At 50.4% G+C, this 26,403-nt stretch overlaps 2 protein-coding genes across 4 annotated transcripts in view; one reads left to right on the plus strand and one right to left on the minus strand.

Annotated features, from left to right (window-relative positions):
• On the minus strand, nucleotides 1–26,106 carry PPP6R1 (protein phosphatase 6 regulatory subunit 1). 3 transcript variants are annotated; one of them, XM_084770308.1, is made up of 24 exons: nucleotides 25,734–26,106; nucleotides 15,092–15,324; nucleotides 12,425–12,611; nucleotides 12,202–12,339; nucleotides 12,057–12,122; nucleotides 11,369–11,481; nucleotides 11,162–11,275; nucleotides 10,737–10,899; nucleotides 10,493–10,645; nucleotides 10,270–10,404; nucleotides 9,514–9,578; nucleotides 9,282–9,397; nucleotides 9,105–9,190; nucleotides 8,882–8,971; nucleotides 8,708–8,805; nucleotides 5,058–5,115; nucleotides 4,805–4,977; nucleotides 2,165–2,298; nucleotides 1,941–2,073; nucleotides 1,746–1,816; nucleotides 1,553–1,634; nucleotides 940–1,050; nucleotides 788–850; nucleotides 1–708 (listed from the first exon to the last, which is right to left on the minus strand). In XM_084770308.1, the coding sequence occupies exons 1-24, from the start codon at nucleotides 25,797–25,799 to the stop codon at nucleotides 705–707; spliced, it is 2,652 nt and encodes an 883-aa protein (XP_084626434.1). In that variant the 5' UTR covers nucleotides 25,800–26,106; the 3' UTR covers nucleotides 1–704. The 3 variants fall into 3 exon arrangements, with proteins under 3 accessions (XP_084626434.1, XP_084626436.1, XP_084626435.1); XM_084770310.1 differs by lacking the exon at nucleotides 25,734–26,106 and adding an exon at nucleotides 24,759–25,384; XM_084770309.1 differs by lacking the exon at nucleotides 25,734–26,106 and adding an exon at nucleotides 23,837–23,965.
• Nucleotides 24,100–26,403, plus strand: part of BRSK1 (BR serine/threonine kinase 1) — a 58,416-nt gene continuing 56,112 nt past the window's right edge. Inside the window, exon 1 of the mRNA XM_084770306.1 lies at nucleotides 24,100–24,231. The gene's annotated coding sequence lies outside the window, so the exon portion shown is untranslated. The remainder of the gene's footprint in view (nucleotides 24,232–26,403) is intronic.

A 26,403-nucleotide genomic window follows, 5' to 3' on the forward strand; every position in this document is an offset into this window, starting at 1 on the left:
TCTTCATCTGTCTTCCTTTATTTATATTTGCAGTATGAAACACAAGCTCTGCACGCATACTTGCACACCCACGCCAGCCTGGGGGAGGGAGCTGGGACAAGGCCACTTGGCAGCAGTGCTGGGAGCCTCACAGAATGGGGTACCCAGCAACCCCTGTTCTGGGCCTCAACAGACAGTGCCAGGGAAGCCCTGGTGACTGGTCAAAGTGCAAGGACTGGACACACACATGGCCATATGGGCCTGATGCCCTCTGTTAAACCCCAAGGTGGTCCTGAGTGAAAGGCTGGGTGTGAGCATCTGCACCAGAGCACAGGTAAGTGGCCTCAAGCCCCAGCGCCAAGTCCCCACTGGGACAGACGGAGGTTGTGCTTCAGAGCTGCTGGCCCAGTTAATAGTCCTGGCTTCCTTTCTTACTCTTCCCTCAATATAATATATATATATAATATATAATATACTTCTCTCTCTCTCTCCTTTCTCTATGTGACTCTCTATCTTTATTCTTGGAGACAAAGCTCCATAGTTTCTCTTCTCAGTGCAAATGGGGGTGGGTGAGGGCATCTCCCTGGCACCAGCCTCCTTGGGAGTCCAGAGGAGAGAATGTAGGGCATGGGGCAATGGGGTGTAGGGCCACCAAGGACCCATCTGCCCCACTGGGGGATTCCATAGGGAGGACAGAGGATTTGGCCACCACTGCCACCAGGCAGCTACCTGGAAACAGAGGGAAACATGTGTGAGGGTCCAGTGACCCCCATCTCGCTCACCCACCCCCGGCTGTAGCCACACTCACTGGGAACCTGATGAAACAGGCCCTCCTGGGGTAGAGCCATTGGGCATATCAAGGGCCGGGGTACTGTTAGGAAAGAAAGGAGACGTAGAGGTTACCTCTTGCCCCACTAGCCTTGCCCCATCCACCCAACACTCCCCGAGAAGCTAACTCACCTCTGGCTTTGGGGAAGCCCCAAAAGTTCTGGGCTCTTTTCCCCCTCTATGGTCTGGGGGGAATGGTGGGCCTCAAAGGCTGGGACAGAGGTAGAGGGGTCTCTAGTTGCACTGTAGAAGAGACCAATTTGACTACTGTTAGAGGCTCCCATAGCCCTGCCTGCCTGAGGCCACCCATCTCTCCGGAAGGGGCCTCAGGTGAGGGCAGGGCTAGGGAGCAAAGAGATCTCAGAATAGGGAAACCTATGATGGCAGAGCATGGTGGGGCTACAAAGCCACAGGGGGAGAGCCAGGCTTCCTCAGCCTTATATCTTTTACTGCACTCAACGATCAAACCCCTGCAGGATGTGCTCGTTTGTGGTGCCATGCACACCACTGCTTCTGTGGTCCCTGATCCTCCTGGAAGTTGTTCTCACCTCTGGGGTCACAAGAGCCCTCTATGTGCCATTGTCTGAAACATTTCATTACTAAGAGGAACGGCTACAGGAGCTCTAGGTAGAGCTTGGCGCTAAGGACAATTAGCGACAAGAGCCCAGCACCCACCTCAGCAGAGAGGCTGGGCTTCCCCTACCCCACCTCCAGCAAGCAGCTCAGATGGGACACCAATGGTCACCTGTCCAAGGAGCTGGGGGCGGAGCGCATCCCATGCAGAGTGGCCTGGACATCCGCAACACTAACCAAGGCCTGGCAGGGGGCTGTGGAGGGAGAAATGGGCCACACCTCAGCTGCCACCTTCCAGCAAGCTGAGTCATGGCTGTGCTGCTGTCTTGACACATGTGGACCTGAGAAAGGTAGGTTTGGCTCACCCAAGGCCTCCGCTACTTTGCTGCTATCTGTGACTTCCTGAGGTGCTGAGGGGGGTGTGGGGTCCTGAGACCTACAAGGTAAGAGAGAAGCTCAAGAGGTGATTGTGGTCAACATCCACCCCTAAGAGACATGGAAGTGCCTCCCAGGCCAGATGCCAGAGCCATACCCGCCTGCCATGCCCTGCCCATCCACACCTGAGCTGTGGGGCATCATGGGCTGGAGGGCTGGTCAGGATCTGGGTAGAGGACATGTCTGCCTTCCTGGGAACTGGAGAACCTGTTGGGGCATCCGTAGGCACTGGGTCAAAGGTAGCTGTCCAACTTGGGCCTGTGGCAGAGGTAAGAGAACATGGACAGAAGGTGAGCTTAAAGCAGGCAGACACTCTATGTACACCTGAGCACAAACCCCCAACACTCACCAGAAGCCTGAGGGCTGGGGCTAGGGAAGGAGGAAGGGCTGGTTCTTCCACAGGCTGCCTGGCCAGCCCCTTCATCCTCATCCTCCTCTTCCTCATCCTCCTCATCCTCCTCGCTATCTGTGCTTCCTCCACTCCTGCGTCAGACACCAACTCATTAGGAGACCATGCAGGGACAGCCTATGACCCACTTCCCCAACCAACGACAGCCCAGGACCACAGAGCAGATGACAACAGAAGCCTCCAGAGAGGTCCAGGGAGCCCGGGGATATGAAGGCGCTGGAGAAGCCAGCAGACAAGGGGAGCCTGAGTCACTTGAGAACGAGACTCAGCCACAACCACAAGAAGTGAGGCACCAACTCTCAAGTCACCTCTGTCACCAAACACAAGACTTTCCACCTGTAATAAAATTTACTTTGTTTTTTCCCCCAGCTAGAAATGCCAGAAAACACAGTTACCATATACTGAGAACACACCTAGGGAGCTTGACTGCTCTCAAACAGTTGGAATGCTTGCAACACACATGTATAACCTTGAAGACAATCCCAACCACCTACATGCACAAATAAGGAAGGAAGGGTAACTTAAACTCAAAGAGAAAAACTGCATGTTATATTTCCTATGCAGACCCTACCTCCTTAAGCGCATATGTACAGATATAAACAGGTACAAATGTGAATACTGTACAACATTTAGAAAAGAGACCTAAAGAGGGAATGATTAGGTAATGAGGAAAGATGGAGTGCAGGCAAAAGGACCTGAGTCAGAAAGGTGCTGCCAAGCTTTCCATTCTTCCCTACCCTCAACTCGACCACAGCTTGTCTTCTACCCCCATGGTTGGTAAGAGTTCTGGATACTCAAGTAGCAAGAACTACAAAGTAAGTAAGTGACAGTAATAAGTTTAAAAACCTAAGTGACGTGCCAATGCCTCAGAACAGCCCCTTGTGTACAAAAGATGTCTAGAATTAGGGACCAGGCAAGTGTCTAGGTGCTTCCTTAAATCAGCCGGGTGAGGTTTCTGTGAACTCATTAGAATAAAGTGAAGAAAGGAAGACTGAAAGAACACAAAAAGGCATCAACATAGTGTGGTGCTGTATGCCTGTCACCCTAGCACTCAGGAGGATCACAAGTTCAAGGTCATCCTCAGCTACAGAACAGCTTCAAGCCAGCCTGGCTACAAGCTAGTTATGTCTCAACATAACAAAAAATCTTGAGAAAAAAAAGAGAGAGAGAGACAGAGTGATTTGTTTAAAAACTAATACCAGGTCAGCTCTACTCTGTAAGGAGGCTCTATCACACTCAGATACACACATAAGAAAGCTAAATTAGAATTGAACAAAGCTGTGTTTATTACGGCATAATTTCCAATGCCAAGTTATAACACCAGCCTCGGTGTCCATCAACAGAGGACTACACAAAATGTGATCTACATACAAAAACAGCTTTGAGTTCTACTTAGTCATGAAGAATGAAATTACACTATTTATAGGATAACAGAGACCCCATGTTAAGGGAAAGAAGCTATAGTTTAAAAAGACATGAAAAAGGGCAGTTAGTTGACTAAGCCAGCAGTTGTGGTACACACCTGTACATCCTGCCTCATAACATTCTAATGACAAGAATTTCAGTTACAGGACCCTTTCCCTATACTGTATGATTAAAAAGAGTGGGGAAAGAGGCAAAACTGCCTCATGGGCAAGATGCCAGGACATTGTTGCCCGTAGCATGGTGGAGAGCAGCCATGTGTGGGCACACAAAGGGAGTGGGTCCTGCTCCTGGCTCTATGTGCTGACTGCATGTTTCCATTTTACTGCAAGCCTAGGGTCTATACATTTATCTGTATACATGCTATACATCAATTATCAAATTAACACAAATAACTGGTCTTCAAGTTAGGTTATGAGGTAAAATCTTGGAGCTGCAGGCCATACATGAGGTGGTGTTTACCTCAGCAAAAGTTCTGACATGGCCAGGCAGTGGTGGCGCACGCCTTTAATCCCAGCACTTGGGAGGCAGAGGCAGATGGATCTCCGTGAGGCCAGCCTAGTCTACAAAGCGAGTCTAGGACAGCCAGGACTACACAGAGAAAGCCTGTCTTGAAAAGACAAAAAAACAAAACAACAAAAAACCAGCCGGGCGTGGTGGCACACACCTTTAATCCCAGAACTTGGGACGCAGAGGCAGGAGGATTGCTGTGAGTTCGAGGCCAGCCTGGTCTACAAAGCGAGTCCAGGACAGCTAAGGCTACACAGAGACCCTGTCTCGAAAAAAAAGAAAAGAAAAGAAAAGATGATGAAAAATCTAATTTTGAGAAAAGTTCATCTTCTCTCATTTCAGAAAGAGGAGGAAGGAACTTACGTGGCCCCCTCTGAACACGGGAGCACAGAAGAATGATGGAACCCTCTTCACTCTGCACCTGCCATAATTCAAATCAACTGGATTTCTACCACTAATGATTGAAACCACCCAACTAACATACAACACACTGATTTTCCTCATCCACTTCAGCCTCAATCCAACACATTTGGACACCTCTGCGTTTAGTGCCTGTGAGCACACACTTGCACACATGCATCTGTTTAAACACATAAACATCCACACACAGTGGGAACTTACAAGATAGGAGGGTAGAAGGAGACTCACCGGACACCAGGGGGCTGGCCTGCATGGGATGCCCTCGCTGGCTGGCTGCCCTGCCAGGCACCATACTCTCCATCTGACTCTGCTGAACCTTGGCCCTCCTCCTCCTCTTCTTCCTCATCATCGAACTGCTGGATCCGGTCCTTGTAGCATATCTCAAGCAGGTTGGCATTGGGCTGCAGAGCAGAGTAAGGAAGATGGGCTGTGCTGCTTGTGGCCCCTCCACCCACTACAACCAGGGCAGGTAAGCACTCACATTCTCATCATCAGCATTTAGGGAGAAGGTGATGCTGGCAGTCTTGTCAAATGGTGCACTGGAAGGAAAAGATACAGTGAGAGCTAATTCTCACCTCGGCTGCTTGATCACATGACGCTCATCACTATACACATTTATCTCCTCCCTGAGGTTTTATAACCTCAAACCCACAGTTCTCTAAGGTCAGCTAGGAAGGAAGAGACTAGGTCACCTAACACATGCACTCCCAATATATTCCACTTGGTTCTCACAATCACACCAAAGGGAAGTGTCCTCAGCTCCTCCGTAAGCATAAAACCACGGCTTCTCAGGCTGGAGAGGTGGCTCAGTGGTCAAAAGCACTTGCTGTTCTTGCAGAGGACCTGGACTCAGTTCCCAGCACCACACGGTGGCTAATGACTAAAGCTAACTCCAGTTCCTGAAAACTCTATACTCTCTTCTGGCTTCCACAGGCACTGCATGCATACAGTACACACACACACACACACGCACACGCACACGCACACGCACACACAAAACTCATGCACATAAAATTAAAGAAAATCTTAATACAAAAATAACAGCCTCCTTCAGCAGCTCAGAGGACAGAGACTGAGGTAACCTGCCATGCAGGAAATCCTGCAGGATGGTCTGAATCTTAATCTGTCTGTGGAGTAGCCTCAGGCGACTCACTCTGCACTTCTAAATCTCATTTGTCACCTGTAAAATCGAGGAAACAATCTACCTTGAAGGGTGTTGCTAAGGATTTAGAACTACAACCTACATAAGTTTACACATCCATCCATGTTGCCTGGTACAGGAGTTTGGGCTGTGCCTGCTGTTTATACCCACCATGCAACAAAGCAAGCCACCAAAAAGCATGAGCAAGACTTGCCCTATTCTGTGAGGTGCTCTAATTAGGGGTGGGGGGTGCTGGGAGCTAGAGAGGTTGCTCAGAGGTTAAGAGTACTGCCTGCTCTTCCAGAGGTCCCGAGTTCAATTCCCAGCAACCACATGGTGGTTCACACCCATCTATAATGTGATCTGACGCCCTCTTCTGGCCTGCAGGCAGAGCAGGCAGAGCACTGTATACATAATAATAAATTAATAAACCTCAAAAAAAAAAAAAAGAAGAAAAGAAAAAGGAAATGCAGGGGGAACAAATCGCTTCCTATCAGGGTTTGCGGCCTTGAGTTTGTGGTCACCCTCTTTCTTGTCTTTAATGAGAATGCAAATGCTAGAGGTACTACCCTCCTGGAAAATATATAACACTGAGTGCCAATGAGTCAAATTACTTCAAAGAGACCCACCCCAGCCAGACCCCACCAAAGTGTAGGTACAAGCTGCAGTAGCTGACACACCACTCCTGACCTTGAGAAGCCTATATTATGGCATTCAAATGCTAAACTAGGGAACATAACCATTTTTGGAGATTAGGTAACACATTGCTATCAGGGCCCCACCACTCCCAACCATGAGAGGGGGGGAACCCACCCCCCATAAGACTTAACTGTCAGGGCTCAGTGGTTAAGAGCACTGGCTGCTCTTCCGGAGGTCCTGAGTTCAATTCCCAGAATCCACATGGTGGCTCAAAACTATCTGTAATGGGATATGATTCCCTTTTCTGGTGTGCATGAAGATAGAGCACTCAAATACATAAAATACATAAATAAATTAATCTTTAAAAAAAAAAAAAAGACAAGTTGGGTGGTGGTGGCTGCCGGCGCACGCCTTTAATCCCAACACTTGGGAGGCAGAGGCAGGCAGATCTCTGTGAGTTCAAGGCCAGCCGGGTCTACAGTGAGCTCCAGGACAGCCAGAGCTCCACAGAGAAACCCTGTCTCAAAAAATCAAAGACTTAACTGCCTCAACTACCCAAAAGATGCTGCCTGTAGGGAGCACCTCACAGTAGGCACATGAGAAGCAGCCAACTGTCACTTAGCATAGTGCAGGAGCATCTTTTCTCCATTGCCTTCTGGACGGCACCACAGAAATGCAATTCAATTAAACCTGCACATCTGGTTGGGCGTGGTGGCACACGCTTTTAATCCCAGCACTCTGGAGACAGAGGCAGATGGATTGCTGTGAGTTCAAGGCCAGCCTGGTCTACAAAGTCCAGGACAGCCAAGGCTACACAGGGAAACTGTGTCTTGCAAAACAAAAACAAAAAACAAAAACGTGCACATTTGAAATATCCACATGTTCTCCAAAACGACCAATCAGTTTATTGTCCATTTAGCAGAGGTGGTAACTTTCCAAGAGTCTCCTACTTACTTAGTGTCTTTTACCCACATCTTCAAGCTTTTGTTTTGACATAGTGTCTCATGTAGCCCATCCTGACTGGCCTTGAACTATGTAGATGAAGATGACCTTGAACTCCTAACCCTCCTGCCTCTGCCTCCCAAGTACAGAGATTACAAGGATGTGCTACCACATCTGCCTTTTTGTCTTTCTCTTTTTACACACAGATCCACACTGTGTACCGAGGTTAGGGTTATTTCCTAAGGACCTGTCTCAAGTTTATGAAATATTTAGCAGGAAGATGGCTAAACGGTACATTCCCACACACACTCCATTATTACAAGTACTCTACATGGGAAGTGTCCTTAACTTCCTAAAACAAGGAACTGAGAGGAGCCGAGGCCCTCAAAAGTCGAGAGTGGAGCAATCCAGCATTGTCCCTCTCAGCTAACTTGGTGTCTCACAGCAGCACTGCAAGATGCCTTCCCTGACCCCCATCCCTCCCTCACTGTTTAACAGGCACCCTCCCTATCTGACTCTGAGTGGTTTCATTTTCCTTGTAGCTTATCTTGGTAGAAAAGCAGTGACAGAGCTTTGTCTCAAAAAGGTAGCTAGTTACCCCAACTCCATCCACCAAGAAACTAGCACCACTCCCATCAGGATGGAATCAAGTTTCCACTTGAGTATACTCCCCAAGGGACCAAATAAAGATCTCTTGACTAATAGAAGGCCAGGCACCGAGCAGAGAAGCAGTAAACACGACTGTATCTAACAAGACACTCAAACAGCAGCAGAGTGCAGTCTGCCACCATGTGCCCACAGACCCTGACAAGACTCTCACTCTGGCTGGCTAGGTCCCAGGATGTTGTCTCTTTGTGTGTATATGGCTGATAAACCTGTTCAAAGAGTGGCAGTGGGTATTACAAAATAGGATAAAGCTCAGTAGGTACGCAGAGCACCCTAGGTGATGACATGAGTCCACGCTGCCCAAGGCAAGCTCCTCCACCCCACTGCAGAGAAGCTCAGCATCCAGCCATCTGACAACCCTGTTCTTCTTTCCCCAGAGACGTCAGACTAAGTCACCTCTCACTCAGACTCCTTCCTACACTCTACACTGTGCTCATCATCCTCACCATGAGAAGTGTTGGTGTCCCACCCTCACGAGTGTCCCTCTGGGAAGGGAAGAGGACTACAGAGCTGGGTCTTAGTCTAGAAGAGGCGAACACACAAGGTCACAGCTGGGGTATGTCCAGAAACAGAGGCTGCCAGCTAGGTCATGGTGCACAAACAGATGAACATTCGAGGACAGTTGAAACATATACCATCATGAGGTAAAACAGCAGTGACAGACCTCACATAGGGACACATACGGGCAGGTACAGCACATGCTGTCACAAGGCAGAGCTCCAACTTCAACGAGGAACACTTACTTCACACTTTCCTCCTGCTCCCCAAATTCCTCATCATTAAAGCCAAAGTGGTCAATGAAGGCTGAGGTCATGCGTTGCATCTGGAAGTCCATGAAGGCCTACAAGAGGAACAGAGGTCAGGGCTACAAGGGAGCTGCCCTTCCCCACTTCTCCACCTCCACAGGTGCAGGTCACCTGCTGCAATACAGCCTCCTCAGGGAAGTTGAACTCCTTGAGGCGGTCATCTTCATCATCGCTGGAGGAGTGAAGGTGGTGAGTGTTCACCTTGGGACAAGAGGATGGAGAGTCGTCAGGGCCTGCTGAAGCCCCCAGAGGAGGGCAAGGCAAACAGCCATAGAAGTAGGGGCATGAGCACATCAAGAGGGAGAGGACCCTGAGAGAGCAGATCAGGCCTCACCAGATCCACTGTGTTCTTCTTATTGGTCTCGGCCAGGGGTCCTGACACAAACGCTTCCCACCGCTGCTGCTGCTCTTCTGGCAGCTCTGAGCACATGGATAGGGGAGAGTGTAAGGTGGGAGAACCTCGGTGCCAACACCCACCTCTCCAGGATGCAGCTCCAGCCTCATGCCTCACCCTTTAGAAGCTGCCCCAGTTGTTCAGCATTGGGCCCCTGTTCTGCATTCTGCACCACAGCATTGGCCAACCGAGTCAGGTGGCCCATGTAGCCTTTCCTTGGGCCCCCTCCAGACCTGGTTGAGAATGGAGGGCACAGCTGGATGACATACTGGATGCCTGGGCTATCCAGGTCCCCAACCCACCTCCCACTGCCCTATCTGTCCCCACAGGAAGTCTGCTAAGTACTGACTGCACACGGTCGTTCTCCTCCCAGGATGTCAGAATACGCTCCACCAAGCGGCAGTGCTGAAGGAGCTGCAGGAGAGCAAAGAGGAGTTAGCCCGGGGACAGCTACACTCTCAGAGCCCAGCAGCTGGGGAAGGGGCCTTTACTTAGCAAATGTACCTCAGCAGGCCCTGGCCTGGCAGCAGAGGAAGGGAGGGTGGGAGCCAGTGTCTCTGGCTTACTTTAATTCTGGATTTCTCGTCTTTTCCTTTTCTGACACTAGGTTTCATGTAGACTAGCCTCAAGCTCTTTGTGTAATCAAAGATGACCCTGACCTTTTGCTCCTCCTGAGTGCAACACCACATCTACTTTTCTATGCTGTTCTGGAGCCCATCCAGAACTTCATGCATCCAAGGCATACACTAACCAAGTGAGCTACATCCCATGCCCTAATTGTGTTTTCTGAGACTGCGTAGCCTAAACTAGACTCAACAGTTGAGCTCCAACTCTAGAGCTGGGACTTCTCACATGGAACGTAAACAGACACCCACAAGGCTCACCCCCTCACTTGCTCAGAGACCTACCCTCACTCTCTACTGCCAAGTCACAGCATCACTGGCCCTCAGTATTTACCCATTTCTCCCCAACTCTGTATACCACACCCATCCCAAGTACTGACAATGCTCAATAGACAAGGGTAGAAGCCAGTCGGAGGCGTCTGAGAGGCTATGTCCTTAGGCACCATGTCCCCGGAGGGAGGGGAACAGCGCACCCAGCTTACATGTTTCACAATAGGGTTTGGGACAGGTGTCTCGGAGCTGCTGTCTGAAGGGGGCCCGGAACTCAGCATGGCGCTCACACACACCTCCACTTGAGCATGCAGGAAGTTGTTGAATACATAGTGGAAGAAGAGGTCCTGAGGGAGTGGGGACATACGCTGATATTAAAAGTGTTTTGGCCACATCTCTATCTCCCTGGTCCCTGATCCCACCCAACCCTTGTACCAGTAAGGTGTTGGGTACATCCAGCACCAGGAGCTCCTGCGTCAAGGCAGCGGCGTTGGTACTCAGGGCACTGGCCAGGAGCTTGACCACATGTAACCTCGTGTTACCCAGGGGTGGGGACAGACTGCCCCATGTCATCTGCAGAGGCTCCAACTACAGGACAAGAAAAGCTTAGTGCACACAGGGTCCTTTCCTTTTTACCCCCACTTCCCTCTAGAATCACAACAATCCCTGTGTCTCCCACCTTGGGAGGCTCAAGCAGGAGCTGATGGAAGCGGTCAAGCCGGGGACGCAGGGCATGCAAGGCACCCATACTGGACATTGCATTATCCAGGGCCCCCTGGGCCAGGAGTTCCAGCTGCCCATCCACGCTGCTAAAGAAGTTGTTCATGGTCACAGAGTCAGACCTGTGGAGGAGAGCAGGATAAAGGCAGAGTGAGCCACACAGGCCACAAGAATGGGCCAGAGAAATACCACAGCCTTATGCCCAAACATCTGGGCACCCTTTAAGTGGTCAGAAAATCAGGGCAGAGGACAGTCCTGGCAGAGAAAGAACCATCTCTCTTACTAAAGCCATAGCTTTGCACAATGGTCATCCAAACCTTGCGGCTCTGAGGGCCTGCGAGTACAGGAAGGGGCAGTGTGCCGCTTCAGGCTGGCACTCCTCACCTTGGCCTCCTAGGCTCCAGGAGGGTCAGCAGCACCTGGATCCCATTGACAATGACAGACTGGCACTGCTCTCCCTCAAACATGTTACTCAGAAGCTGCTCGATGGTCTCCTGCCTGGGGGAAGGCATCAGAGTGAAGGACCAAGGGCCAGGACTCCCCCAGAACAGCTCCCCTCCCTAGGCCTCAGCACTGGTCCTGCAAACCCACTTCTCCAAGGTGGCCAACAGCTGGTCTGGCTCCGGGCTGTCCTGGCCTTGGATCATCTGCTCCCGGCTCAGGCGGATGATGTCACACAGGGACTGGGATGCATTGGAATGTTGCTGGGGAAGTGGAAACAAGTGAGGACGCACCACAAGCTAACCACCTGCTCCCAGCCCTTTAGGCAGAAAAGGGTAGTCACGCGGACATGGGAATGCATGCTATAATGAGGAAGCCAGTACCCAGAACCTCCGAAAGGAGACATTCATGCATGCACATGCAGCACTGCTCAACCACATGCTCACTACTGCTGAATGGAAAGCAAAAGCAAAGCTTGGCCCCCCTACATTGGAGTATTTACTATTTGAAAAGGAATGAGGCATTGACCCATGCCACAATAGTTAACATCCCCACCCTCTGCCAAGACAAGTCTCATGTAGGCCAGGCTATCCCCAAACTTTCCAGGAAGTGAAGGATGATCTTGAACGTCTCATTCTCCTCTCTCCAGTTCCAGAGAACTGAGATTGTAAGCGTGAGCCACTAAGCCTGGCTTATGTGACTCCCAAGGCTTCAGGAATCTTAAGCAAGCATTCTACCAATTGAGCCATATCCTCAGCCCTCTACTCAACTTTTAAGGCACAAAGGGGATATAGAGCATAATCTGAAGAAGATGTTTGAACATGTCACTGGCACTCACATTGTCATCTTTTGATGGGTGGATGTGCTCAATTAGTCGCTGGACAATCTTCTCTTCATTGAGCCACTTAAGTAAGAGAGTAAGTTCTTAAACTGTATGCCAGCCCATCGCACACACCCCCGCCCCTCCTCAGGAGGATCCTCACATTGAAGACATCCTGCCGCAGCTGGGGCCGCTCCACACAAGTAAGCAGGCGCAACAGGAGGTCCATGATGGCTGAGGTGCCAATGTGGCGCAGCAACAGGTCCACAAAGTCATCTTTCTTGCGCAGGAAGGACACAAGCTGGGGGCACAGGCTGTGTCATAGCGTAGGGTCCTGACAACCACCCTCCCTACTCCTCACCCACATGTTGAGAGTCAGCAGGCACCTGGTCTGTCTTGCGATTGATGAGGATGCCCATGACCTTGCTGAAAAAGCTAGCAAGGAGTGGGTTGAGGTTGTCACCACTCTGCAGGAAGCCATAGAGCCGGTTTAGGAGGGACTCATCTGCACCCAGGGCATCGTTGATCTGGGGCACATCAGAGGTCAGGATCTCACAGGCTACACTAGGGTACCTGAGAAGTGAGTGCAGGGTAGGTATGGGTACAAAGAGAAGGCAGAGGCCTGCCCTCATCCCCACATCCAGCACTAGGTTCAGGGAGTCCTGTGTCCATGAAAGGAAACCAAAAGAGAAATGAAAGCTCCTTCAATCTCTGTGCCCTCCTCAGGCTTCCTTAAGAACCCTCTGAGAGGGCAGAAGTTATAGCTCGCTCGGTGGCTAAAAACACTTGTTGTTCTTCCAAGATGGCCTGGGTCTGATGGCTAGCACCTACAAGACAGCTCACAACCATCCTAACTCCAGTCCCAGGGGATCCAACATGCTTTTCTGGCTTCCACCAGGACCAAGCACGAATCATATATATCTGGTAACACGCAGCCAAAACATCCATACACATAAAATAACATTTTAAAATTAAAGCCAGCCAACCATGGTGTCTCCTTTTATCCCAGCATTCAGGAGGCAGAGGTAGGAGAATCTTTGTAAGTTCAAGGACAGCCTGGTCTACATAGTGAGTTCTAGGACAGACAGGGCTACATAGAGAGACCCTACCTCAGAAAAATAAAATTAATTAAAATTAACAACAACAACAAAAAAAAATCAACTGGGAACTCATTCTGGTGGTACATGCCTTTAATCCCAGAACTCAAGAGACAGTGGGTTTGTGGACCTCTGTGAGTGTGAGGCCAGCTTGGTCTACATAGCAAGTCCAGGACTGCCAGGGAGGGGTACACAGAAAAACCCTGTCTCGAATAGCCAATTAAAAAAAAAAAAAAGACTTGCAGAGGACCCAGGTTTAGTTCCCAGCCAGGGCTACATAGGGAGACCCTGTCTCAAAACAAACAAGAAACCCACTGGGGCTCCACCACCATAGAATGACATCTGACTTGAACTCAATCCTAAAACTGCTACATTTCCTGATTTCCTCCCATCTCTTCTAATATTATGCTCAGTTCCACATGCTGCTCAGGCCAACTCTCTCCTTACCACCCTAGTCCTGTGTGATCTTTCTTTCTTTTTCTTTTCTTTTTTTTCTTTTTAATTTTTTTTGGTTTTTCGAGACAGGGTTTCTCTGTGTAGCCTTAGTTATTCTGGACTCACTTTGAAGACCAGGCTGGCCTCGAACTCACAGTGATCCGCCTGCCTCTGCCTCCCGAGTGCTGGGATTAAAGGTGACACCACGGCTGGCTTTAATTTTAAAATATACTGGGGTTAAAGGCATGGGCCACCACATCCGGCCTGTGTGATCTTTCGGAACCTCTAACCTTTGCTCCTCTTCTCAGACATCCTTGGGCACTTGACCTAAGGCCCTATCTAACTATAGCTGCTCCAAGTTTAGCCCAAAAAACCACGGGACCTGTGCCACCAACTTCTAGAAAGCAGATTCTCTATGCTGAGTCTAGATCAGGTAGTGAAGTGGATGGGCAGACACCCTGTAGGATGAGCTGGCAAACAACAGATACCCGGGAACAAGGACTCCATACTGTTATAGAAGTGCTATCAGGGGCAGCAAGACCAAATAGGCTATGGCTCTACAGCGGTCACTGTCTTGCTCCCCACTACAACAGGGTAACTGAGGACCAGTTCTCCCTGTTACCTACCTCATTCAACAGGCAAAGGCCAAGCCTGAAAACCTGAACTCAATGTCCAGAACTCACATGGTGAAAGAGGAGACTGGAGAGACTGATTCTTCCAAGTTGTCTCTGAAAACATACACGCACACACACACACCCCCAGGGAAGAGTCAGGTATAGTGAATGAATGCTATAATCTCAGAACTTGGAAGAAACAGGAAGATCGGGAATTCAAAGTGATACTCAAAACAAAAAAAAAAACAAAAACAAAATAGCTGGGCGTGGTGGCGCACGCCTTTAATTCCGGCACTCGGGAGGCAGAGGCAGGCGGATCACTGTGAGTTCGAGGCCAGCCTGGTCTACAAAGTGAGTCTAGGATGGCCAAGGCTACACAGAGAAACTCTGTCTCAAAAAACAAAACAAAAACAAACAAACAAACAAACAAAAACAAAATCAAAGGAATACTCAACACAGCCAGTTCAAGGTCAGCCTGAGCTAAGTGAGACACTATCTCAAAAACGACAAAGTGTGTCGGGCGGTGGCGAGGCAGAGGCAGGCAGATCTTTGAGTTCAAAGCCAGCCTGGTCTACAGAGCAAGTTCTAGGACAGCCAGCTACAGAGAACCCTTGTTTCAAAAAACCAAAAACCAAAACAAGAACAACAAACAAACAAGAAAAAAGGTTAACAATAAATGAGAGTGGGAGACTGTGGCTCCCTGCTGTTGTCTGAGGGGTGAGTGGAACTTACCCCAAGGCCTTGTATTTGTACGTCTAGAGATCTTATACAAAACTTTAAAAAGAACTGGACCATAAAGGGTCTTCACTAGGTGAGCTACGACCCTATAAAGGGCATGACACTCCCTGCCTCACTTCCCCGTCCCCAAAGCTCAGTTACTGAATACAGAGGAGAGTGAAGGACTCACTTGTAGCGCAGCCGCTCCTCACCACTGGATGGGGGCTCTTGGGTGACCCAGGCCACCATGGCCTGCAAGTGGGATGGCTGTAGCAGGAAGTCTAGGAGCTTCCGGTTGACAACCTTGCACTCCTGCAGCACGTCCTCCTCATCCAGCAGCTCCGGCAGGCTGAGGTCCTCCTTCTCCAGCAGTGTGTCCAGGTGAGAGCTCGTGTGCAGGTCAAACTTCCAAAACATGGCGCCCTGCAAGCATGGACATAATCATTGTCGTGCACACCTAGCAACCCCTGATGAATGAGGCCCAGCCAGTGAGCAAGCACAACACTAATTCCAGGCCACAGAGTCCCCCCGCAAGCCTGCCCTGCACAGGGGCTCCACAGGTATAGCACATACGCTAAGCACTGTGACCAGTACTCAGTCCTGCTAGGGAAGCCAGAGCCCACCATCTCAGCCTCCAAGCTGCCTCCCCTGCAGTACAAGAAGTCACTTTATCACTCTCAGCTTGAGGGCCAGTGAAGCTCTCCATGTGGACCATCCAGGGAAAAACTAAACAGCATGCAGTGACCTTGGCTCATCCCCATGAGCCTGTGTCCACTGTCCTGTATCTGGGCAAGGATATCATTTGAACTGCTGGCTTCAGATTCACTTTATTTGCTGAACAAATGCAAATACTCCTATGACCTCTAGTGCACAGCTGCTGCCCATCCCAGCAAATCACCCAACGCCGCCTGGTGAGGTATAGGGTGGTGGCAGCCCGGAGAGAGGAAGTACGCTCATCTCGAGGCTGTGGCTGTTGCCTGGACACAACACACACAAACACAGCCCAACCATACTCTCATTACCCCACGCCCAGGCCTGAGACAGGGAAGAGGAAAACTTGGGATGGGGGCTCCTAGAACAGGACAGCCACTAAGCAGGGCCCAAAGAAACACATCATGAGAATAAAATGAGGTATGAGCCCCGACTCCAGGAACTAGCTACAACCAGAAATCCCTGGGTACTAACCATGTGGCAGCACTGTCCTGAGTCTCTGACCTGCACTAATACCTTGCTCCTCTCAAGCAACAACAAAGCTCCAGATGGTCAACAGACCCAACCTGTGTTACCAGCTACTGATTCAACAACGTGCACTGGGTACACAGATCCACAACTAAAAGCTGCCATCACCTTATCACACAGAATGGGAAGAACTGCACCTCAGTTAAGTTATGAGGCTTCTCAGGACCCCAAAGACAGCCCTGTGGAAGGAACTCTTGCTACAATTAAGACCTGACCACAATTTCTGCTCTTCAGTTGTCTCCTGATAGCCTGCCAACCACCTGAGTCAGAGGCTGCTGCTGCCCTAAGCCATGCTGGATAAAGCTAAGGCAGAGTAGAGCCAGCCAGGCATGCTTATAGCCTGGCACACATTAGACCGTCTCTGCCTAAATTAGGTCCCCTCTTGCACTGACTTCTATTATTTCCCTGAGACCCTGTGATTTGCAACCCGAGTCTGATCCTAGGGATAGCTCCTCACTCACGGCCAGCCAGCTAGAGCTTGCTGCAGAGATAGCCAGCCCCAGTTGTCTCCAGCACTGCCCGGAAACGTATGCCACTCTTCCAGCTTTCTTCATGCTGTATTCTTCACCCACCCTGGACATACTGCTCTTTGTTCTGTTTCCAAAACATGTCCACTTGCTCTGACCTACACAGAGCTCACTTAGTGCTATCCAGAAGAATTACCACACAGTAACAATGCACTTATTGCTACATGTTCTGACTACAGACACTCGAGAGGCTGGAGATGTCTCAGTAGTTCAGAGCACTTGCTCGTCCTGAGGAGTTGAGTTCACTTCTCACCATCCATGTGGCCACTCACAACTGTCTGTAACTCCAGTTGCTGGGACGCAACGCCCTCTTCTGGCCTCTAGGCACTAGGCACACATGTGTTGCACAGATGTACATAAAGACTAAACACCCATACACATAAAAATTAAAAAAATTTTTTTTTTGTTATTTTGGGTTGTTTTGTTTTGTTCTTGAGACACGGTTTCTCTGTGTAGCCTTGGCTGTCCTGGACTTTGTAGACCAGGCTGGCCTTGAAATCAGAGATCCACCTACCGCTGCTTCCCAAGTGCTGGGATTAAAGGCCGTGCACCACCACCACCTGGCTAAAAAATATTTTTTAAAAAAACTATTCTTCCAAAATCTTCTATACTACAAAGACTCATAGGATAGCACCTAACATGCAACCTCACACTGTAGTTGTAAATGCTCACAAATATTACTGAAAGACATACATATTGCCAAAACATGTTGTCACAAGGCTCCAGCCCCCAAGGCAGGAGACTGCCAGTCTGCTACTGATATATTAAAAATCCCTCTCACCCCTTGGCTCCATTCCATCAAGGCCAAAGGGAGGAAGTGCAGTGAGAAGAAAGCATAAGGTCACTTAGGGCAGGTGGGGAGGGGACAGGCTAGTCCTAGGGTCAATGCAGGGGCTGGAGGTGTGATCGTAGATGTCGAGTGACGGTGAAGGAACCGCCACTTCACAAGAAACACATACTGTGTGGATCTCAGGGGACCCTACCTCACTTAATGGCAATCTTACAGGCCAACCAAGATCTGTCCTAGAAAACTTGCACTGTAAGGGGATTCACCAGGCCAGAAGAACACTGACCGAGGGAGTGGTGAGGCAGACAGGTTTCCTGATCTGGGTAGACCTGGGACTAGAATAATCTCAAGGGGCAACCGCCACATTAATCGTGACTCTGCTGATTTCCGGCTGAAGGCCATGTGGTGTGAAGTAACAAGAAGTTGGACTTGGTGAAAGCGGAGGCTGTTTCACATGTAGTAAGGAGACAAGACAGGCCAGAAAGCTGCCAAGCCAAGTAAAGAAAAGCAGGACTGAAAATTCTGATAATATGAAGTGCCCAGAACAGACAAATATCTGTAGTGACAGAAAGGAGATTACAAGTTTTAAGGAACTAGAGATCAACTAGAGGTGACAGTTTCCTTTTGAGGGGACTTTTAATTTTTTTTAAAATGTTTTAAAACTGACCCTGCACAGTGGTACCTGCCTGTAATCTGGGCACTTGACAGGCTGAGGCAGGAGGGTCTAGATGTTCAAAGTCAATTTTGACCTCACAGTGAATTCAATACCAGCCTCAGTTACCTAAGACCCTGTATCAAATGAAACAAAGTCAAAAACTATGAGAAAAGAAAATAGTATGAAACAAAATGATTGTGGTGATGCTATGCAATGTTGTAGATGTACTCAGACCCACTAACTTGTGCTCTTGAAATGGATAAACTAGATGGCAAAGAAATATCAGCAAAACCATTAATGAAGAAACAAAACCTGACTAGGGCAAGTGCACTAAGGCAGGCTAGAGCTGACAAAGTGCCTGCTGGGAAGCTTACCCAAATTCTGCTCTGGAAAGCTCACACAGATTCCCCTTTCCCTATCCCTCACTACCAACATTCTTTTGTTTGTTTGTGTTTGTTTGTTTTTGTTTTTTGAGATAGGGTTTCTCTGTGTAACAGCCTGGCTGTCCTGGGCTTGCTTTGTAGACCAGGCTGGCCTCAAACTCGGAGCGATCTACCAGCCTCTGCCTCCCAGGTGCTAGGATTACAGGTGTGCACCACCAGAGCCTGGCTAACTGCCAACATTCTTGAGAAAGAAAGATCATCTTGTTAAGTCTCCATAGTAAGAAGATGGCTAGGGCAGGGAATATGAGTTGCGGAGCCTTAACGGTGGGTATTCACACTGAAAAGTGCCACTGCAGCCCTCCACATCCTGGCTACACTCGGCATGAGGCAGAGGCCTTCCACAAGAGCCCTCTCTGCCCACCCTAAACCTGCAGCACAACCCACCGGGGCTGCCTATCTTAAAGCTGAGGATCAACTACTGAGGTCACCAAGCAGACCAGTCAGCAGGCTCACAGACAGAGAAAGCACTGCAGTGGCCATATGCAGTTTGAGAGTTGATGGGGAAGGCCAGAGGCTAGAAGATCAGATGGACTCTTGAAGACACCCAACCAAGAAGCACGGAATGAGAAGTTTCACTGAGTGCAGTGATGAAGACTTTTTTAGAGTTGCCAGCAGAATACCACACAGAGGGGGGTGTGTAGCTTGACTAGTATGTGCGAGTAACACACTTCCCATTTTACTACAGTGGGGCTTAGGGCTGGTGAGATGGCTAAACAGGAAAGGCACTTGGCTGCCAAGACTGACAACTAGAGTTCAATCCCTGGGACCCACATGTGGGAGGAGAAAACTGACTCTTGCAAGTGTCCTCTGGCCTACACACGCGCGCACGCGCGCGCACACACACACACACACACACACACACACACACACACAAACACACTGATAAAGTGGGGCTATTTGGAGGAAACAACATCAAAAGCCTCCTCCAGGCTGGGCGTGGTGGTGCACGCCTTTAATCCCAGCAGAGGCAGAGGCAGGTGGATGGCTGTGAGTTCAAGGCCAGCCTGGTCTACAAAGTGAGTCCAGGACAGCCAAGGCTACACAGAGAGACCCTGTCTCAAAAAACAAAAAGCAGAAGGGAAAGAATCACTGCCAGTTCCGTTTGACAACAGAACCTTATTTAGAAAGGGGTCCAAAGGAAGAGAACCACACAACTATCAAGAGATGAACTGGAATCTATGTGACATGCGCTAGTCTTCTAACAGAAACTCTCACTGCGAAGGCCCATCCGCCACGCCTAAGACCTGGCTAGAGGGCATACTCCACAGTGGCTCAGAACCCCCTATACCAACTCCAACCTTACCGCGTGTCTCAGTGATTAAGCTGGACTTCTCTCCCCAACAAGTCTAGAGGTATTGTTAGTATGGGGTTCATGTGCTGTCCCGCTGCTTCTACTTGAGTCTGGGAAACCCAGGTATCAGCAAGGGACGCTGACTGAAGGCAGGTACTGATGTAATAGAGCCAACTCCTTCTACAGAGTGTCCTGAGACCATGCTTAGACGTTTTCAAGCAGGAGCCATAGAAGACAGTCACTACACCAAGGGTGGCACACTACGAACAAAAAAGCAGGAACTCTGAGCATTTGTCCCAGTGACTTAAGCATTTTCCTCAGATCACTCAGATACTTAGCACTACACACACCGCCACCCCCACCCTGTGTAACTTTCAGCAACTTAAAGAAAACGGAAGTGACAACCACTAGACGGTTTGAAAACCAAGACTGGCTGCTAACGGAAGGAAGGGAAATTATAAATGAGAAAGGAAGCCATTAGAAACGAAAGTCGCTCTGCCTCTCCTGCCAGCTCTAACATCAGTAGCTGGCTTCTTGCTTGCTGTGTTGTTCTGAGGTCCTTTCAGGAGCCTGCCAGTCCCTATACCTTCTCCTTCCCTGACCCAGATAGGACCTCATTATGTTCCCCATCCTGTCCCTACTGTGGCTGCAGCTCCTGCTGTAGCTCCAAACACTGTTTACCAGGAAGGACAGGCTCTTTATCTGCCAATCCTTCCATACTCGCATTATCCACCCCCAGACCCCAACCACCTAGAAATGGGAGACGAGAGCAAAGAAATGTTTGGCAGGGCCTTCAGGACAGCCCCCTGCGTTGCCCAAAGGTTCTAGCATCAGGAGAGACCCTCAGGCTGGCTGGCTGTTCCAGGAAGAAAGGAAACCCTGCTACCAGCAGCAGGCCTGCTAGCTCCTTAAAAGGCTGGGTGGATCATGCCTCTATTTTTTTAATGCCACAGCCAGGTCCTGGCCAAATCTGGAAAAGGGGTTTAGGACACTTAATACCAGGGATGAGGAGACAATAACAGCAACGTAACTACCTCTGAGCAGGACCAACAGTGTGGCCTTCAGCACACACCTCCACCCTGGCAAAACAGGCATGGGGGACAACCATTTAGAGACAGAACCACTGCTAGAAGGCCCTGGCTGCATGCAACAATGAGCTGGGACTTTCCCCTGCGGCTTAGGAAAGGCCTGAGTGAGGTGACAGACCAGGGGCCTACCCCTCAGAGTCTAGAACCACTCTCCTAGAAGAAATAGAAACTCTGGCCCAACTCCAAAGGAGGCATTAGAAAACACGGTCTAAGGATACTTGGCCAAGGACTGGGGAGAAGGCGTGAAAGTTTATACTCAGTACTCATCTCCTGGAATGGCTACGGGTTTAAAGGGAAAAAGATACAGTCTACTTAACAGATGTGAAACAGGCCGTAGAGAACCAGGACTTGGAAAGCTGATCTAGCTTGGGCTATTTCAAAACTAAACTAAACTAAACTAAACTTTGGAAGACCTAAGTTCAGATCTCTATGTGTGTGTCCAGACTGGGCCCAAACTCCCGAGCTCATGTGATCCTCCTGTCTGAGACTCATAAGTAGCTAGGATTATAGGTACACACCACTGCACCTGACCAGGGCTGGGATTTAGCTCTGCAAAGAAACCAAGGACCTAATTCCACTGAGGCTCATCTGAGAAATATCTTTCAGATGAGGTTACTGCAAGGTAGCCCTTCTTAGAGAAGAATTCATAAAGCTGATGTGCTAAGGGAAAACCTTGGCCTGGCACAGCTGAGTCCCCACCAAGCCAGTACTGGGCAATAACTCATCACAACACCCAGACCTCTTACCTGTCGCAGCAAGTCTAATGGCAGAAGCATTCAACAATTGTGCTTCAATTGACTGCACTCAGGATGGAAGCTGTGCTCTCTACCTGCCCTACAAGCTGAGTCTACCTCCTCCTACGCCTGTCAGGCCTCTACACAGATACCACCTCCTCCAAGAAGCCTCTCCTGGCAAGCCTCTTTCCAAAGCATTCCTTTAAAAGACACTCTATGAGGCATATATACCTCAGCTGTGAGAAAAAACATAGGCCTGTCCAGGTACCTGCCACTCTCTAGCCATGCTAACACTTGGGAAGGAGAGGCAGGAGAAGCAAGAAGTTCAAATCATCCTTGACTACATAGTGAGTTTGAGGCTCGATGGTCTACATAAAACTCTGGTTCAAAATAAAAGTAAAAATAAAACTGAAGCCAGAGAAGGGAAAGTGATCTCTGAAGGTCACTTGGCCAGAGATCCCAAAGTAGGAAAAACAAAACAAAAAACCAGGCGTGGAGGTGAGGGGGTGATGAGGGTGTTTTCCTTCAATGGAAGAAAAGATGACATATGACCCAACAAAAACAAACAAAGAGGATGAATGTAAAGAAAAACACACAACAGCTCCTATACCACACAGAAGCTGAAAGTATACAAGATATTCAAGCAAAAAGGCAGAGTAGCAGTGTTTGCCGCCTATCTCCCCCATGGGCACCAAGGCACGTGGGACTGGAGAACTATTTGTGGGGAGGGGCTGCCCTGCATACTGGAAGACAATCAACAGCATCCCTGGGTGGGATATACATACAGTAGAGGTGGGAAGCCTACTTCTTCCTACTTCCTGTAAACAGAGGACACATCATAGCTAATAAGAACTACTATATTATCAACAACCAGATGATAATCCTAAGAGCTACTGATGTGGTGTATTGCTGTGCCTTGCAGTCTGTGACAGGCACCTACAAACACTGCACTCGATATCCAGAACCACCCTACAGAGAGCCCTCCTATTAGCCCACTTACAGATTAGAAACAAGTACAGAACACTTGCATAACTTTTCCAAGGAGCCACCACTTGGAAAGGTAAGTCTAACTCACACTCACACTCAAAAAAAATCTTGCTTTAAATAACATATTACCCTAGTCACAAAACTAGAACAGTAGAGTCACTGAACAAAATGATTCATGTGTTTCCAGAAAAATAAACATCAAAAAAAACTCACAGGAATATGAATAAATTAATAAAAAATATTTTTAAAAAACTCACAGGAGAAATATTTTAAGCAGAACAAAACAACTCCAACTACAAGTGTATGTGGCAGAACATGGCAAGTGCTCCCATTTAAACTGTCCGTATTAGGTACATACAGAATGCATACAGAATCAACTCGTACTGTGCTGTTCAACCAATCCAGTCCCTGCTACATTGGCCTTGGTGCTGACAGAACTTCTCCTTTAGGATGAAAGCAACCCTGCTGCAGTTTCTACAACCCTCCACCCAGTACCTCATCTGATATACAATGCAGCTTCCTTTCCAGAAGGGTGCCCTCCTTCCAGGTGTTAATGGTAATAAGTCCTCAGTACAGCTGCTTCTGTATATAAAGAGTGATCAAAGCTGGGTGGGCATGGTGGCACATGAATTTAATCCCAGCACTGGGGAGGCAGAGGCAGGCAGATCTCCGTGAGTTCGAGGCCAGCCTCGTCTACAAAGTGAGTCCAGGACAGCCAAGGCTACACTGAGAAACCCTGTCTCGAAAATAAATAAATAAATTAAAAAAAAAAAAAAAAAGGAGTGATCAAGAAAGACCCTAACTACCTTGTCCTGGTAACATAAACATGTAATCCCAGCTACTTAGAAGACTGTGAAAGGAGGATTGTGAGTCAGTATCCCACCAGCTCTGCAGAGTGAGTTCAAAGCCAGCCTAAACAGCTTAGTGAGAAACGGTGTCACAACTGAAAACAGGAGAGGCTCAGGCTGCCTCTAGCTCAGTGGTAAAGTGCTTGTTCAGCAGTAGGAAACTTTGGGTTTGAGGCCCAGTGCCACCAGGAGGGAGGAAAAAGAAGGGGCCATTCACCAGGTCACTTAAGGCCCTGGGACAAGCGTCCCAGCTGAGCCATTCTCTCAACACCCGCCCTCTCCACACTTCGGACCACTCCACCCCTCCGGGCCCCGAGCTCCTTCCATGCTCCCCACCTTCACATATTTGCACGTGCTGTTTCTTCCACCTGGAAAGGCCTTCTTCCCACTCTCCATCTGTTAAACTCCTCCTCAGCCTTCCTCGACAGAAAAGCCACCCATCCGGCCAGTCTCGCCAGTCTCTTCCCCCACTCTGCAGCCTGCTGCCACAGCACCCTGGGTTACCACCACCATCACAACACACACTGATTGTGACTGTCCAGCGCTGCCTTTGGCTTCCTGGGTAGACAAAGTGCCAGGGTCTTCCACGGACCACTCCCTCTTTTGGACGGAGCACCAAGCAACCAGGGCTCACCTCAGTACCCAGCAATGCACCTAACAGTGGCTCCCAAGTGCCTCCTCACCACGGGAAGACGCTAGGGACAGCCTGGGACGGGACAGCCACAGACAAGGTGAGGAGGGAAACACACACACACACACACACACACACACACACACACACACACACACACACACACACACACACACCAAGAGCATAGGGTGAGACCAAGAGTCCACGAAGGCTGATGAGAGTGAGACCAGAAGAGTAGCCAGGAGGAGGAAAAGAGGAAGGTGCCCAGGACGAGGAGGGCTACCACAGGGGAGTGGGCCCAAGGAGTCCCCAAGGGAGCTGAGTCAGAGTGACAGGTGGAGGTGATGTAGATCCCACTGGGACGAGATGGGGGTGGCGGGCTGCACGGGGACGAGAGGAAGAAGGAAGAAGAGCTTCAGAGACTTAGAAGGGACCCGCTCAGGAGACGAGGAAGACGGGCTGGGAGTGATGACAGCGAGGTAGGCACAGGCGCGGCGGCAGGAAATAACACTTGACGACACTGACAAGTGGCTAAGAGACTTGACTTGGGGGCGCTCAGGGGGGACCGGGGTTAAGAACTCGGGGTTTGAAGGCAAACGCCCCCGGGAAGGCGGCTGCGGAGCTCACCTGCGCGGGGGGGCGGCGGCTCCTCGCACTCGGGGCTCATCGGGGCGCCCCCGCCGCCCCGCCGCCGGCGGCTCCGGCCCTGCGGAGGGGCCGGCTATGAGGGGCGGAGGCGGCGCCGGTGTGGTGGGGTTGAGGAGGAGGAGGGGGTGGTGGTGGATTGTCGCGCAGACGCCTGGACCGGAGCTCGCGGACCCGCGCAAGCGCCCTCCGGTCACAGGGAATTCCCCCTGCCTCACCGCCGAGCGTCGACGAGTTCGGGCGTCGCGACAAAAGTAGGCGCGCTCGTTCCACAAGCAAGGCTCCGCGGCCGACGCGAGACCTGCGCAGGCGCCTCCGAAGCCTGGGGGGGGGGGGGGAGAGCCGGGGCGACGGGGGAAGTCGTCGCGGGTCACACACGCGCACGCGCGCGCGCACACGCACACGCCGGCACCCGCGGTATAGGGCAAAAAAAAAAAAAAAAGGCTTCCGCAGCCCCGGCGGGTGCAGAGCTGCACCGTGAGCCGACGCCCCGTCTCCTCAGCCTCTGGGTCGCCCGAAGCCGCTAGGTCTCGCCGGCCCAGCCGTCCACCTCAGGCCCACCCGACGCACAGGAGCTCCGCCACTGTCCCACAATGCCCCGGGCGCGGGAGGACGTAAGGAGACAGGCTCCGCCCTCTCGCGGTCGATCACCCTGCGTAGGTGCGCGGGCGCGCGCGCGGGGTGGGGGTGGGGGGGCGCTGGTTCGACCCGGCGGGGCGCGTGCGCGCGCGCTGGACGTTGGCGCCCAGGCCCCGCCCACCCCGGAACCGGGCCACCGCCGGTGTCTGCCGTTGCCAACCTTTCTCTCCCAGGATTAACCCTTAGGGCCCACTGCGCAGGCGCGGCTGCGTCCCGAGCGCCCCCCCCCCGCCCCCCCCCGCCCCCCCGTTTTCTGTGACTAGGTTCCAAAGCCGGGTGAATGATTCCGTTCTAGGACCTTTTCGCCTTGATAGCTACCTTCGGAAATCCGTTTGTTACCCCGTCGCCTTCTTTGACTCTAGAGACAGCGCCTAAGAGATCCATTCCGACTTTTCGTCCCCGCCCGAAGCTTGAGCGCTGTTTTTTTTTTTTTGAGCCGGGGTTCGCCGGGGACGCCTTCCGCCGCCGCCGAGGAGCTTTTCTGGCTGGCTGACCTCAGTCCCCACTCAGGCGTTTGCCCAAGCGGCGCCGGCTGTTGCCAGTTGCTGCACAAAGCCTTCTCTTGTAACTACCGGGAGGAACCCCTTTAACGCCGGGATTCAGTCCACGTAAGGGCCTTTTCGATCGCGGGGCCTCAGTTTACACCAACTTTCGTTCCCCACTTCGTGCTCATTTTAAAGGTCAGCTGTAAAGGCTAAATAAGTGCATGTAAGAAACTATTCTTTCCTTCTTTAAAGCAGCAAATTGGCACTTTGCGCTACCGGGACGTTTTATTTGAGTCTGTTTGTGTGTATTCTCTGTCTTTCAAGGGAGCTAGTTATTTTTTTTTTCCCACCCCTTAATTCTCAAATAGCTTTAATGGACCTGCTTTCACGGATTAAAACCTGCCAGTAATTTTTTTCTGTCTTGTTTCTTCTGGGCTGTACTATTTCTAATTTTTGTTTGATCTTTGTGTGTGTGTGTGTGTGTGTGTGTGTGTGTGTGTGTG

This window comes from Acomys minous (assembly GCF_964271855.1).
Source record: "Acomys minous genome assembly, chromosome: 20".
NCBI classification, from domain to species: Eukaryota; Metazoa; Chordata; class Mammalia; order Rodentia; family Muridae; genus Acomys; species Acomys minous.

Bases quoted from the DNA above. Each gene is read 5' to 3' on its own strand.
- PPP6R1 (XM_084770308.1), bottom strand. From the start codon at position 25,799: ATGGATCTCTTAGGCGCTGTCTCTAGAGTCAAAGAAGGCGACGGGGTA. The intron at 10,900-11,161 runs GTGAGGAGTGCC...TCTCCTCCACAG, and splicing joins CTGGAGCCTAGGAGGCCAAG to GTCTGACTCTGTGACCATGA. The intron at 9,398-9,513 runs GTCAGTACTTAG...ATTCTCAACCAG, and splicing joins GAGGAGAACGACCGTGTGCA to GTCTGGAGGGGGCCCAAGGA.